Source organism: Eschrichtius robustus, chromosome 1 (genome assembly GCF_028021215.1).
Source record: "Eschrichtius robustus isolate mEscRob2 chromosome 1, mEscRob2.pri, whole genome shotgun sequence".
Lineage (NCBI taxonomy): Eukaryota > Metazoa > Chordata > Mammalia > Artiodactyla > Eschrichtiidae > Eschrichtius > Eschrichtius robustus.
This window is the reverse complement of record NC_090824.1, coordinates 180,017,652-180,031,729: the sequence shown is the minus strand read 5'-3', so window position 1 is coordinate 180,031,729 and position 14,078 is coordinate 180,017,652. Positions and strand designations below refer to the sequence as shown.

The 14,078-nt window shown below is 42.3% G+C and overlaps 1 protein-coding gene across 2 annotated transcripts in view; it reads right to left on the bottom strand.

The window, feature by feature from the left end:
• Positions 1-471: 471 nt before the first annotated feature.
• The window catches only part of CELF2 (CUGBP Elav-like family member 2), a 527,561-nt gene continuing 513,954 nt past the window's right edge, over positions 472-14,078 (bottom strand). The window contains exons 12-15 of one of the 2 annotated variants that reach the window (XM_068560092.1): positions 13,597-13,776; positions 9,069-9,212; positions 5,732-5,903; positions 472-4,351 (exon numbers count right to left, since the gene is read on the bottom strand). In XM_068560092.1, the coding sequence (XP_068416193.1) occupies positions 5,776-5,903; positions 9,069-9,212; positions 13,597-13,776 (452 nt within the window). In that variant the 3' untranslated portion in view covers positions 472-4,351; positions 5,732-5,775. The remainder of the gene's footprint in view (positions 4,352-5,731; positions 5,904-9,068; positions 9,213-13,596; positions 13,777-14,078) is intronic. The other variant, XM_068560100.1, reaches the window with a different exon arrangement.

The following is a 14,078-nucleotide window of genomic DNA, read 5'->3' as shown; positions in this document are numbered from 1 at the left end:
TGAGAAGAGTTTGATGGTAATGAATGATATGCCTTTGGACTCATGGGTAGGCAGAAGAAACCCCAGCTCTGCTGCTTCTCTTCTGAAGGTTATGCAGCAAAGCAGAGCCATTTTTAATGAATGTTAAGAACTGCATACATATACCCAAGGGAAGGGGAGAGAGGGGCAGAGAGAAAGTGAACTATACCAGTGTGGTGAGAAGACCGGATAAGGTCTTGGCAAATCCAACTCTGTAGGTGGACCATAGAAATAAGTATAAATCTTGGAAGCAGTGGTTAAAATAGGCTGTTGTACATAAATTAGAGGCGGCTGGTGTGTAGTTTCCCCCTTCCCCAAATCAGATATTCACTTAGGTGGAATCGACTGTATCTTATTACACGACATATAGAAAAAAAACATACGTGAAACAGTGAGGTGTGTAGATGTATCACCAACATATAATGACTACCAACAATACAACACTCAGAGAGAGAAACAAGTATTAGGAAAATGGTTTAATATTGGAGACAGAAGCAAAAAACTGCATCACACAATAACATACGTTACAAAAATAAGTTTGACTGTTTCAACTACACGGTTATGTTCACAATGAGGACAGAAGAATCAGAAAAAACTTTGATCTAAACAGCAAAAAAGCAAACCCCTAAAGTTTTAACTAATACATTTATCCACTTAAAGTGACTGAGTACTTCTAAATCTAATTACCTTATTGTGTAACTGCACAATACAGAATAAAAAGTGAAACTTACCGCTGTATTTTAAGACAAAATTCTAATGCTAGCTATAAGCAAAGGGAAAAAAGAAATCAAGCCAAAGTTTTTAATTCTCAAAAGAAAAGCAACTTTCTTTCTGTCAACCAGAAATCAAACTTGAAATCAGTCATTGTCAGGGGGCCCACTAGAGTAAGCCACAAAAATTTCCATTTTTTTTTTAATCTCCAGTATAAAAAGTTCCACTGGTACAAAATGCATAAGTACAATCAGTTGTAGAAATAGGAAAGCCTGCGTATTTTTTTTTTTTTGGCTCAAATTCCATCAAACAACAAAATCCAAATGCATCAATAAAACAGAAACAATACTCAAATGGTCTTAACAGTTTTCCACTAGGTTGCATTAACTTTGGCTTTTCTCAGACAATATTTAAAAACTATTTTGTAATTCTAAACAAAATGATATTATTAATCTACAAACAACAATTCTCACAGCACAAAAAAACACAAATACATTTTTTTTTGTATGACATTATTCAAAAAGGTAATGAAACTACAGGTTTCTTTAAAATTTTATTTCTTCTTGTTAATTAGCACTTAAGATAATAAAAACAGAAACAGTAAAATGAGTCCAGAGTAGCACAAGCCAAAGAACTATAACCCCTATGGTGAAAGAAAGATGAACTTGTTACGCCTTTGAGGACTGCCATTTGATCGCAATTCTCTAATTTAGTTTAAAAATGACTATTGTCTACACTTGATTTTAAAAAAAGCAGTTTCCCTGTGTGTTTGTTTTTTCTTCTGGCACAGGCCCTTCACACCCTTGCAGCCTTTTCCTTTTGATATTAAAAGAGAAAGTGAAGAAAAGGACAACTTGTCTTTGAGGAGGGTTATCTTTTTAGCAATGAAACATGCCCCCCCCCCCCCCAAAAAAGGACTTTCCCTGTAACAGTACAGTTGGTTGCCTGCAGAATAAACACTCAGCTCTAAGTGCCCACCCTGAGCCTCTTGTCAAGTGCATTCAGCTCCTCTGGGGGAGATGCAGGCAGCAGGAGGAGGGCACTTGGAGCGCTTCTGGCTTCAGTGAAGAAATGGGAAAAAATGGTTTAAGAAGATTTATGTATACTTGATAAGAGGTTCTGAATGAGACAGTCTAGGAAGTTCAAATGGTGTTGTCTTATGTTCTTATGGACGTATCTGTGTACCACCATGTTATCATCTACACGAGAGACAGACAAGTGCGATAACCTCTGTTATTCAGCTGCTTGCTGCAGGAAGTACAAAATAGCCCTCGAAGGATGGAGGAAGGCCCCAGCAGTAGTAAACACGTGTGAGGATAATACAGATCATTTCATTGTAAGTGCATGTGCTATAAGAAGGAAACTTTTTTTTTTTTTTTTTTTTTTTTTTTTTTTTGCATCATTAGAGGCTAGTCCTTTCCATCCCAGGGCTATCGCATCCACACACAATATTAAACCAAACAGGGTGGTGAGCGGGAAAAGGAGGAAGGAAATGGAGCCAGCAGTTTCTGAATTCCATTAGAGAGACAAAGAAGTTTCCAGAAAGGCAGGAGTGTGTTTTGGGACTGTGGGGATGACTTTGGGGTTTGTCTGTCAGGACAGCAAGAGACCTGCTCACATGAAGTGAACGTCAAAGAAATATGGCGCTTTAGAAAGTGGCAGCAGGAACGGGTGCTAGGTATTTGGTCAGTAACTATGATGAAGAACTGAGTTTGCCTTTGATGGTCAGTCCCCTTTAGATGCATTCAATTCAAAAGAAACAAAAAGGCAGGGAAAAGGACTGTCAACTTCTAACTCCAGACACCTTGCTTATTCAGAGGTATCCACTGCACAATGGCTGATAAAGAAGCATTAATTTGGGAATATGTAAGAAACAAAACCAAAAATCCCTCAAAAGACTACCCCATCATCACAAAGCCGTTTAACTGGAAGGTATATGAAATTATTCTAAACTGGAACATACCGCTAACCTGATCTCAAAAGCATATTGAATTTAAGGTTTATTTAGGTGCTTGACTATCTACTGTTCCCCTCAGAAGGTTTATCCAGTAAACTCTTTCCTTCCTTTTGGCTCTCAACCAAAGGATAATAGTAGTAAAGACAGAAACAACTCAAAGATATATGCAGAAAAAAAATCCAAATTAGAAACACCCCAAAACAAACGAAAATGATGACAGCATAAAAAGTTAACATTCCAGATAGCGCTGGGTAGAAAGGGTTAAAAGTTCAAAACTTTCTCACCTTAGCGGTTTCCATATATCATGAAGAAAATACATTGTGAGGTTGCCGTCACAGCATTGATGTGCAGAGTGGTTAAAAAAGTGAGACATGGGCACTTATACAATGTCTTACAAAAAACATCATAGAGAAATAACAAACAATAACAATTTCAGGCAACAAGACCACAGGATAGCAAGTTGTTAAACTTTTTAACCTCTTTTTTTTGTTGTTTTTTGTTTTTTAAATATTAGGGATTTATACAAAACACATAATAAAATACCCATGTTATCAAATTACTTCTCACAAGAAACACACTGAAGCTCTAGGAAGGAAGTACCTTTGGAATTTGGCACTATATATTTTCACTTTTTTTCTTTAAAAGAAAAAAAAAATCACATTTTGCTGAACACAAACACATCTAAATAGTCCACAAAAAAAAAAAAAAAATGACATCAATGCTTTACAAGCCAACACAAAACTTACTCTGGAATAGGTTTTCTTTTTTCCCTCACATGAAATTTTTTTGTAAGCAAACAACTTTTTTTTGAAATTCTTTTTTGTTTTAAGTAAACCAATTCTAAACTTGTCTTATCAACAAAGAACATTAAGACCATAAGACTCATGATGAAACCACAACTTAATTCACAGAAGCACCAACGTAACACAGTTTACAGTAACCTTTCTCCTGTACATTGAAACAGTATAAAATATAGGTAATTTCATGTGCATTAAACCATGGATTGTCTAACTGTGAGTCAGTTCAGCAAAAGGTGACACAAATAGGTAGCATTTGCCCCAAAACAGGGTAAATATTTTTCTTATACTAATCTACAAAAAGTGGTTCTATATATATATCTTAATGAGAAAGTGAGCCACCTAAAATGGCCTTATCAAAAAACTTTACACTGCCTGAAAAATGTAAAAACTATTACAGACCTCTAGAGACTTAAAATCAGACAGTTTTTTTCTCAAACTGTTTTTGGAAGTAGTCTGTTAGAAACCAACATTCTGTGTCCCTGGACACATATTGCTATTGTTACCAGTGACCGGGAAGAATGCCAATCCCTGTATAATACTTTCAAGTCTGTTTTATGAAAAGAAAAAAAAAAAAAAAAAAGAAACATTTTTGCCACAGGTTTTTTCCTATTATTAATTTGTGTAATAATAAATTTCAGTCTTGCATGAATGCAGCAATGTTTTTCACATTGACTTCCCAGAATTCATAGCTAGATGAGGTCACATGCAAATTTCAAAGGTCAAACTAGATCAAAGGTCAGTAGGAGAACCAAATATGATGTGAGGTCAGAAAGACATCAGAAACAATGACGGGACGATGAAACTTTTTTTTGAGACGCCACAGGGACATGCTAGGCAAACGGTGAACTAACGGGCATGAAGATGTCTAGGGAGAAAACAGGGAGAGTAAAAAGTTACACAGAATCTACGCAGCAGCAACAAAATCACTCTTCAGGGTGCAGGAGAAAAACTAATGCAAATCTTAGGTCATTAGGGAGTCTACGAGCCATCCACGTAATTTGCATTTCTTACACTCTTTATCCACAGCACAAAGGAACCCAAGAGAATCCATCCGGAGAGGGAGAGGGGATGGATTCTGGGTGTTTTGGGGTGAGGGGCTGGCAAGGGATGGGGGGGAGAGGGTCCAGTTTCAACGAATGTAACAGATGGGGAAAGTCAGACGACTGAACCGTAAACTAGATAATGGCAGTTACGAACAAAATCATCAGACAGATACAGACACCGAGAGGATAAAGCATGGACTTGAGGCCTAGGGTTCAACGGTGAAAAAAAGCCCATTCCTAGAACGATTCCTCTAGAGACTACTTCAGAAGGATCTGGCTAGCACAGAGAGCTGCTCTTTAGGTACCCAATAAGTTAACAATAGGCAATAAATAACTTCCATTATTTCTGAGGCAGTAAAAATTTTGTACAAAAATAGAAATGCTTTTTTTACAAATAAAATTTACAGGCCTGTGGCTTTCTTTTTATGTAGTATTTATGTATTACTTATTTATTATTAAATTTATCTTTCAAGAAACATCAAGTATTTTCACTCATTTTTAATTTTTAAACCCTGTAGCTTTAAGAAACAGATCTCTAAATCTTTTTTTACATTAATCCTTTCTAAAAACTAAAATAAAACAATAACAAAATAGACAACCAGTGTAATAATCTGACCAATAAATGTCATGTTTCTTTGAACCCTAAAATAAAATCCTACTTATTAAAACAAACCAAATGTAGTGGAAAGACATTTTGTATTGTTTTTAAGTGCTTCTCCTGGCTTTTCTCTCGCGCTAGGCCACCGCCTTACCCTCTATGAACAGCTGGCGCCCCTCTGCGGGGTGGGCGCGGGCAGGAGGGGCGAATTCTCCAGGCAGTGCTCTGGGGCACGGGGTGGGGGAGGGGGAGAGGGGGTGGGTCTCAGAGTTAGAATTGCACGTTAGCCTTTGTTTGCCTTTTAAGTTCTTAAGATGTCATTTATTGTGTATGTATGTGTTTTTCTTTAAAAAAGCAAAAAACAAAAACCAAAAAAGGTAAAAGGAGATTCAAATTGCAAAACAAAGGAGAATACAGTGGCACAAGTGGAGGAGGAGTTTACTCGATAGAAACAAGGTAGCCGAGTTTATGGCGAACTGGGTAGGGGGCCGGGAGGGGGTAATGGAGGCCTTATTGTAAAAATAACCGTCTCTCTTGGTAAAAGTTGGCAATGTGGTCCTCCTCTGCCTTTCCTGTTGAGCCCAGGCTGGCTCGTGGGACTTACCCTAAGAAAGCTAAAATAAGAGCAGGGAGCCTCTGGGGTTAGGATCAGTAAGGTTTGCTGTCGTTTTTGGAGCGCTTCAGCTGGACCTTCAAGCGTTTCATGCCAATCTGAAAGCCATTCATAGCCTGGATAGCAGCTTGCGCAGACACGGGATTGTCGTAGCTAACAAAACCTGGAAGACACAAGTGGAAGGAGGGCGGGAATCAAGATGGAGAGGCAGGGGAGCAAAGGAGCGTGGCTGCAGATGCTAAGTGACACGTGCCCAGCCTGCGGCCTCGGGTCAGCTCTACTCAGTTCACGGACTGCAGGTCACGTTTTAGGGGCAACACTGGAAACATCCACTGAGAAGCAGTGGAGAAGCTGGCTGGACCGGTAACTTGCTATCAGGAGAACAAAACCCCGCCTCCGAAAGCTAAAATCTCAAACATTGAGTCAATTTAGTCTGTTTACTGATTTCAGTCAAACCTGTTTGTGTTTCAAGTCCCTTAGAATCCTGAAAGAGCCTCCAGTACATCAGTAAGTGCTGCTCCTAGAAGCAGTGGTATATAAATATCCTAGGTCTCCAAGGGCCCCCAGAGGCTCACATGCCCCAACCAGGCGAGGTTTAAAAGCAGGATAATTAAGGGAAGGGCTGGATAACCGGTATGCTGCCCAAGAACCTGACTGTTTCCATTCCAATTCTCCATGTATACAGGACGGGGTCAGTTGGTGAGTTAACTCGAATAATTTCTACTTGATTTTTACCACTTGGAGCTGTTACTGAGAGGAACCTAGGGGCCCAGGGGAAATGCTGTGCCGTTCTCCTTATCTCAACTTCCATTTTCAAAGCTCCAGTGAATTCAGCGGAATGGAAATTGCTACCTTGTATCCCCAGCTGTCCCGGAGAATAAAACAGTCTAAACAGCTCAGGGCTTCACAGCCATCCTGACATACTTCCCACCACCTTTCTCTGTGCCAACACTCAGACGCTTCTGACGACCGACCACCCAGGCTCTGCCAAAACCCAGAAACAGAATTCTGACCACACAGTTTTGTTTCAGCACTGGGGGTGGGGGGTTACATGCAAAAGTTTCTTTAGTTAATGCTAGTGCAAAAGTATTGTCCCTACTTACTTTTGTTGTTGAAAGGAAGTTAGTTATACTGATTGGATTTCAGCTCTGACCATCCACTGTTCAGAAGGTCTTATACCAAGTTCTCCATCTATCTACTATTAAAGTATAAAGCCAAGGAGAACATTCCTTTACAAATTAGAGGAGGAAGAAAGGGACATAAATACACCTTTAGCAGAGTTCTCAGCTGATAAAAATAGGCATCCAGTATAAGCAGAATAGCTTCTCATAGGCTGCCTGTATGCAAAATGGTGGTTTAAATTTTTATTAAATTTAAATTCCCAATAAATGTGATCTTGAATCTAAGATTTTTGCTGATTTTCTCCTTTCCTCCTAGGTCTTATCCAGAGGTAGCAAGATGATTGAAGAATGGAAATGGGTCAAGGGCAAAGTGGATAACAAAACCTGGCCAAGAGCTTAGGATGAAGAATGGGGTACCATGTTATGACTAGCAAACCTGGGACCCCAAGAAGTTAGGCTGTCTGACCAAGACACCTACGTATGGGATGTTACAGCTTTTTAATAAAAACTGAAAACATAGTGCATAACACTAAATACAATTGTCTGATGCATTATTATGAACACAGTGGTTAAGTAGTTTGGGGGCTGATATAATCTCTTTTCAAGACAGTAAATATTTTCTCAAAATCAAACCATGAACTACAATCCTTTTTCTAATCTCCAAATAAGCTCAGGACATTGTTTAGCGATGAGGACTGTAAATGTCTGGCTCGAAGCCTTGTTCAGGGAAGCTCCCAATGGGGAGCTCTTACTGAGACGTGCACACGCCCTATATAACAACTTTTACTTTCCATTTCACTCTCTCATGAACCATTACAAGGGCGTTTATATACCTGTAATGGGTTCAGGCTAACAGCCTTTCCATTTGGATAAAAATAGTGACTTGAAATGGCTGACACGCTAATTCCCCCAACAACAGAGGCTTCAGACCTTCCTGGGTGACGACAGCACAGAAATCAGAAGGACGTTACGCGAGTGGAGTTTCAGAAGCCAGAGCACTCTCCTTAGACTGGCCGCCCATCGCCAGTCAGCTGAGCGCCAAGTCAGAGTTTGTGCCTCTGCAAGAGCCGTCCTCACCTTTCCTTTGATGCTTTCCTTTTCACCGTGCACGCTTCTATTTGTTCTCCTCTGCCCACATCTGTTCTACTTTGTTTTGTTTTGTGCTACTCTTAGCACCTATGACCAATGTGAGTCATTAAATCGGAGGAGTGATTAAAGCAAATGTCACATCTCAAACTGGGCCAGAACTTGCCAAGTGAGAAATATATACTCTGAACATTCTAGCCTCTAAACTACTTTGGGGAACACAAGGGTTCAAAAAATAAAACAAGAACTAGATTTAATGAATGTTCTCCTCCTCTGTAAAACACTAGGGCATGCAGTGAGCCTGCCATACTCTCTCAGGGAGCAAAAACGGCCCAGGGAGCCAGAGTCCAGGCTGCCTGACGAAGGAGACCGTGACAGCTCGGGCCACCGAGGAGCTGGGATGTCCAGTGTTGTGAGAACACCTGCATCTCCCGCGCTCTCCACCCACTCAGGCAGCCACTGCAGATCCCAGCATCCCAGCACACCGCAGCACTTCATGTCACCATGAGCTAAACCAGCCACCGTCCCCTGGGCTCCCGGAGCTGCAATGTTGGGCGTGGCCTGAGCACACCCCTACTGTGAAGGAGTGCGCGTTGATTAGTGTGTTTTTATGTACATCCAGATGCTGAACAATAAGCCCCCAATACAGTGTGCTGCCTACACCCACAGGGTTTGAGTCCCAGTGGACCTGGAAGGGTACGGAGTTTGCGGCGAAGTGTCTGCAGTGGCATCCTGTGTCAGGAGTCTCAACTACACTACAGTCTGTAAATTACTTCCATCCGGTGAAGCCTGTGGTTCAAACTGGGGGGCCCGGAGAGACTGCTGCTGGTCAACAATGAAAGGGGATTAGTTATAGGTAGTAAAACCCTTGAGTACAGTATAGAGCATTACCTACTATATGGACATTTAATTTCCCAGATCTTTCCTTTTTCCCAGGTCTTTTCTCTCTTTTTGATGAGATGACTTGGCCCAGTCTGCTTACATGGATCCAGACAACCTGGAACCACTACACACACTGAAGGCCCTATCCTGGCATCTAAAATATTGGCCATTATATTTTCCTTCCCATGACTCCTTACTGGCAGTGCACTGTATATTCTAGCTGGGTTTCTTTTGCATACCAAAGCACTTGCTCAGATTGGTCTGTTTGTCAATGAAGACTTTAGCAGAGATAACATTTCCAAAAGGCATGAACATCTGCAGGATGTCCTGGTCTCCAAACTCCTGTGGAAGGTGGTAAATAAAGAGGTTTGCACCCTCTGGACCTAAAGAGGGAAAAAAAAAAATCAGAGTAAGGTATTCTGCACTTCTTAATTCCCAAAGCCTCTTCTTAGGAATGCTTTAACAACAGATGGGCTAAGCACGTGGCTTTCTCTCATACGGAAAGAGATGGATACAAGTCCAGTGCTGGTATGTCTTTTAGGACAGGAGTCGTCCTTCACATTTTCCTGACTTCCAAAGAGACACCAGTTAAGAATGGCTTCCTTTTCATCGATAATCTGTGGGTCACATTTGCTTACTGCGCGTGAGCACGTATCTTCAGTCTTCCTGGGCGTGAAGGCGGCAGACGAGGGGTAGAGTGGGGCAGGAGAATGCAGGCGTGGGTTTTCCCCACGTGGCCATGTTTTATAGTACATAGTATATATTATCTCTTGGATACAGTGTCCTGTGTATTCTAAGCAAATTGCAGCAATTTAGAAGTAATGAATGTAGCAGTAATGCTGCTTGGATTTCTCAATCATTTACCTAATTATCCATCCAGTTCTGATTTGGCAGATCTCTTGACACACAGTCTAATAATCATCTTTCTTAGAAATGACTGGCAATGAGTCGAGGCAGGAAAAAGTAGGTGCTAGAGTTTCACAACTGTGCTCGGAATTACACCACTGGGAATTAGCCTTGCAAATTGAGCGCCTGAGGTGCACAAGCTGGTCAGAGACTAAGCGAAGCCTGGTTCTTCGCTCTTCACCATCACTTCCAGAAATACAAGGAACAAGGACAGAGTAGGGGCGATCTTAGCTACACCGGACAGGAGAGCCCTCTTAAGTTCCTTTCCATTTCATTCTCCCATCTCTCCAGCCACCTGCAGAAGAACTAGCTGCAGCTTAAAGGAAGCAGAAAGGAGGGAATCCCAATGATTACAGCAGGTAAATCACCTTCTAATATGTCACAGGCGAGAATGCTTTCCAGGTCAGAGGGTGCTTGGGGGAGTTGCAGATCCTTCCCCAGATGGTTCTGGGGAGGCCTCAGGGCTGGATGCCTCTAGGATGTTTTGGGCATGGTGTCTGGGAGGGAAGGGAGCTCATAAAACTGGCGAAGTTCCCGGGACCTTGACTGACTTTCACAGGAGAGGAACCAGGACTGCCTGCTCCACTGGGAAGCCCCAGGGGACAAGGTGCCCTGGGTTCCCAGGGGCTGGGGGGAGAGTGTCTGTTTGTATGGGCCGAAGAGAAAGAGAACTGGGGTAGAAAGAACTTTGTAAAAATAAAAGGGATAAACATCTTAGCAAAGAAAAGTCAAACCAAGTTTCTTGCCACACACACAAACAATCATAAAAGAAAAAAGTATTCTAATGAATGGGACTTTTCACAAGGAAATCTTCTTGAGGCAAATTCCTGAAGCCACAGAGATGAAGCATTTCTTTCTTATTTAAGTGTTAACATGGCCACTTTAATTTTCTGTATTGCTCACAATTTCCAGGGGCATAGCCATGTTCCAGTGCAAGAGACACAGTTTGTATGTAAAGGGGCACAATTACAGGGTTAGGTCCCCCGATGTTTCTTTGTTTAAAAAAAAAAAAACTCTTAAAAAGTCAAAACTTAATATAAATAGATGCAAAACCACAACACTGGAGGTGGGTGTTCTGAGGGCCACTACGCATGTGTGTCCCCTGCAGTTTGTCTATCAGGCAGATCTGGTACTGCCCAGACTGGATATGCCTTCTAAATAGAAGGTCCAAATGCACAAATGAGAATTAATGGGGCCTAATCGGAATTGTGAAGTCATCTCACCTCCTGAAGCCTGGGGGGAAAATGCAATTTTAATGCGCTGTGACAGATTACTGCCTATGCCTGGATAGTCCTGGCCTTCTCGAATGCAGTGCATTCTGAACGTATCCAGGCCAGATAGGGGACTAAGAAAACGGGAAGAAGGTAAACCCAAGGAGGCTGTCTTTTTCCTCATCACCAGGGAATACTTGGATTTTGCAAACTGCCAAAGTCATTAACACTAAAATGAGAAAAAGGTGACTTGGTATGGAAAACCTCTTAATATTCAGTGAAGGAGGCTACTGCCATAGACACCAAGGGTAAAGAAACAATTTTTTGAGGGTTCAACCTAGGTATCTTCCTTCCGTCTCCCTTCAGTAAAAACCTGCTGACCAACCACACGTTCCTCAGACCTCTAGTATACGTGACTAACTTGCTAGAGCTCGTTCAGTTGTATCATTGGTCCCAGTTGGCTGGGTGTTCACGTTCCGATTTCTCATAGGGCACCTGATGTAGCAGAAAGCACTGGGGGGTGTCTGTATCAGACCGCCAGTTGGGATCTGGAGGCTCTACCTAATTCTGTGTGTGTGACATGCCTCCTGCAAACAGAGGGAGATGGGAAGGGTGTGAAAGAGCTCAGAGGATATTTAGGAATGGCAGGAAACATGGTCAGCTTGCCTGAATTTAGATCTGTAGGGGTGCCATAACCCTTCAGAAGATTTAGCTGGGGAAAATATTAAAACCATTTCTTTACAAGGCCAGACTGGTTCACTTTCCAGTCGGAAAATATATACCAGGGTACACGACTAAATACATCAAATTGACTCAACTCTCTTGATTAAAGAACAGAACTATGGAGTAGAAAATCGAAAACTCTTATTTAGTAGTGGAATTCATCATGGGGTCTTTCCTTTGCTTCTCTGTATGACCTGCCTTTCAAATTATGTTTTAGTTAAGCTAATGTTAAGACGGTTTAAATTTCTTGAGCACAGGTTAACAGGGTGAGAAGAAGGTGATGAGAAGATGGAAGATGATTTAAAAACACCTGAACAAACCTGAAACACCATCAAGCACTAACCCATGCTGCTGGTAGCCCACATAGCTAAATATAAATAATCTGGAGCGGGCAGTATTTATTTTGCACTATTTTACATTAATCCCAGAGGATTAATTATTGCACAAGCAGTGCCTAAAACTCAAGGCATAGAAATTTAGGGCAGTGAGCTGGTGTGAAGCAACTTCCGGGCCCAGACCTTCTCCTTAAGCTACTGACTTTCGAGTCTGCTGGTGACAGATGTTTTCTCAGTGACCCAGGTTATATACGGTTTGCTGTGAGGCCCTGGCTGGGTGAGGGAGAAGTGACCAACACTCTCTAAGACGCACATGGGGGAACTGGCTTTTATGGTCTCTCCTGAGGACACGGTTATCTGACAGGATCCCTCCTACCACCCTCATTTGTCACCATGGTAGTCAGACCTCAGACACAGGGACCTCAATACAGGCTTTCCTTTGGGAAGGCGAGGTATTTATGACATGGGGTCGCCACACGCCCGGGGAAAACACAGTTGTCTCAACAGTTGTGCAAGTTTTAAAAAAAATCAATAACAGTCACAGCTGAGAGGAAAGAGAAAGTTGAAAGAATGAAATTCAGATTTTCAACTATCTTCCATTTTTAATGCTGTTACATATAAACAGAAAAATATCTTTCTTTAAAAAAACAAAAACAAAAACACATGAATACCTTTAAAGCTGTGTCCCTTTTACAATTCCTAACTTAAAAAGAAAAACCCTTCTATTTCTTATAGGACACCATGTTTAAAGTCAAAATATTCAGACAAAAACCAGTCTGGAACTATGGGGTGAGAATATAGGGGAAGGGAAAGAAATTTTAAAAACATCTTCAGCAGTACTTCCCTATTCTAACTTCCTTTCTTGTGTTCAAAACAAGTCAGAAAGAGAATAAATATCACAGTGCAGATTCTGCTTTAAAAGCAACTTCAATCAAGGAGGAAAGAAAGAGACAAGCCCTCCCTATTCGGGCCAGCTCATTAACTACTTTATAATTAGCTTTCATTTATTCTTAGCATTCACTTCCTGATGTTTATTTTGCCTTACCGGCAGAGAAGCAAGGCAATCAATCACTTATTTGCTTCCCCAGAAGACCCCTGATTAAACCGAGACTGAGTCAATCCTAAGAGTGGATTTTTTCATTAACCTGGAAACCATCGCGGACTAAGAGGCAACTCCACCATCACGGGGGATGTGGACTGCAGGAAAGCTGGGCCGAGCCCACAGGGGGCTGCATCGACCCACCCCCTTCCTCTAACGAGGAGTCTGTGTTGAACGGGAGAAACGAGAGGCGGCCCTGCTGATTCGGGAGAGGGGGCTCCCGGCAGTTTTTTGATGGCAGCAATCGCTAGGTAATTGCGTATGGCGCACAGAGGGTGAGGAGTCCACCTGAACAGGGAGAGGAACAGTAAAGCTAAATACGACAGGAAAGAAGACTGGAAGGGCCTGTCAGATTCCTTTAAGAAAACCCAAACAAACACGAGTAGGAGAAAGAAAACAACTGCTCTGTCTTAGGACAGTGGCTCGGTAGCAGTTCCCTGGAGCTCTGCTCTGGGCGCGAGCGCCGCCCTCCGGCCCGGGCCCGGGCACCTACCTTCCTTCTGGCTGCCGGCCGCGCTCTGCTGCTGCAGCAGGCTCTGGCTGTACAGCGTGGGCAGCGCCGCGGCCGCGTACTGCTGGATCCCTGAGTAGGCCTGGGTGAGGGCGTCCATGGTGCCCGCCGTGCCATTCGTCAAGCCCGTGGCGCCAAGTCCTCCATTCAGAGCCGCCATACCTGAGAGCATTTGAGCAACTTTACAAAAAACCCAACAATAGAGAAGAGAAACAGCACTTTTCATTAGTGCTTTCCAAAGGAAGTTAGAGAATCATTTGACACAAGTACGACAGCAAGTGCATGCAGCGAGCACAGCAATTACAGCAACAGGAACTTACAGACAAAACCATGAAGTAACAAACTGTAATAATGGCAGACACACAGACGACCACCGCAAACCCCTGAGCATTGGTAAGCCTCACTCCCTAGGCCAGTGACGGAATTCACCGAGGTACCACAGGGAGCCAGTGCATCTGCGCTCC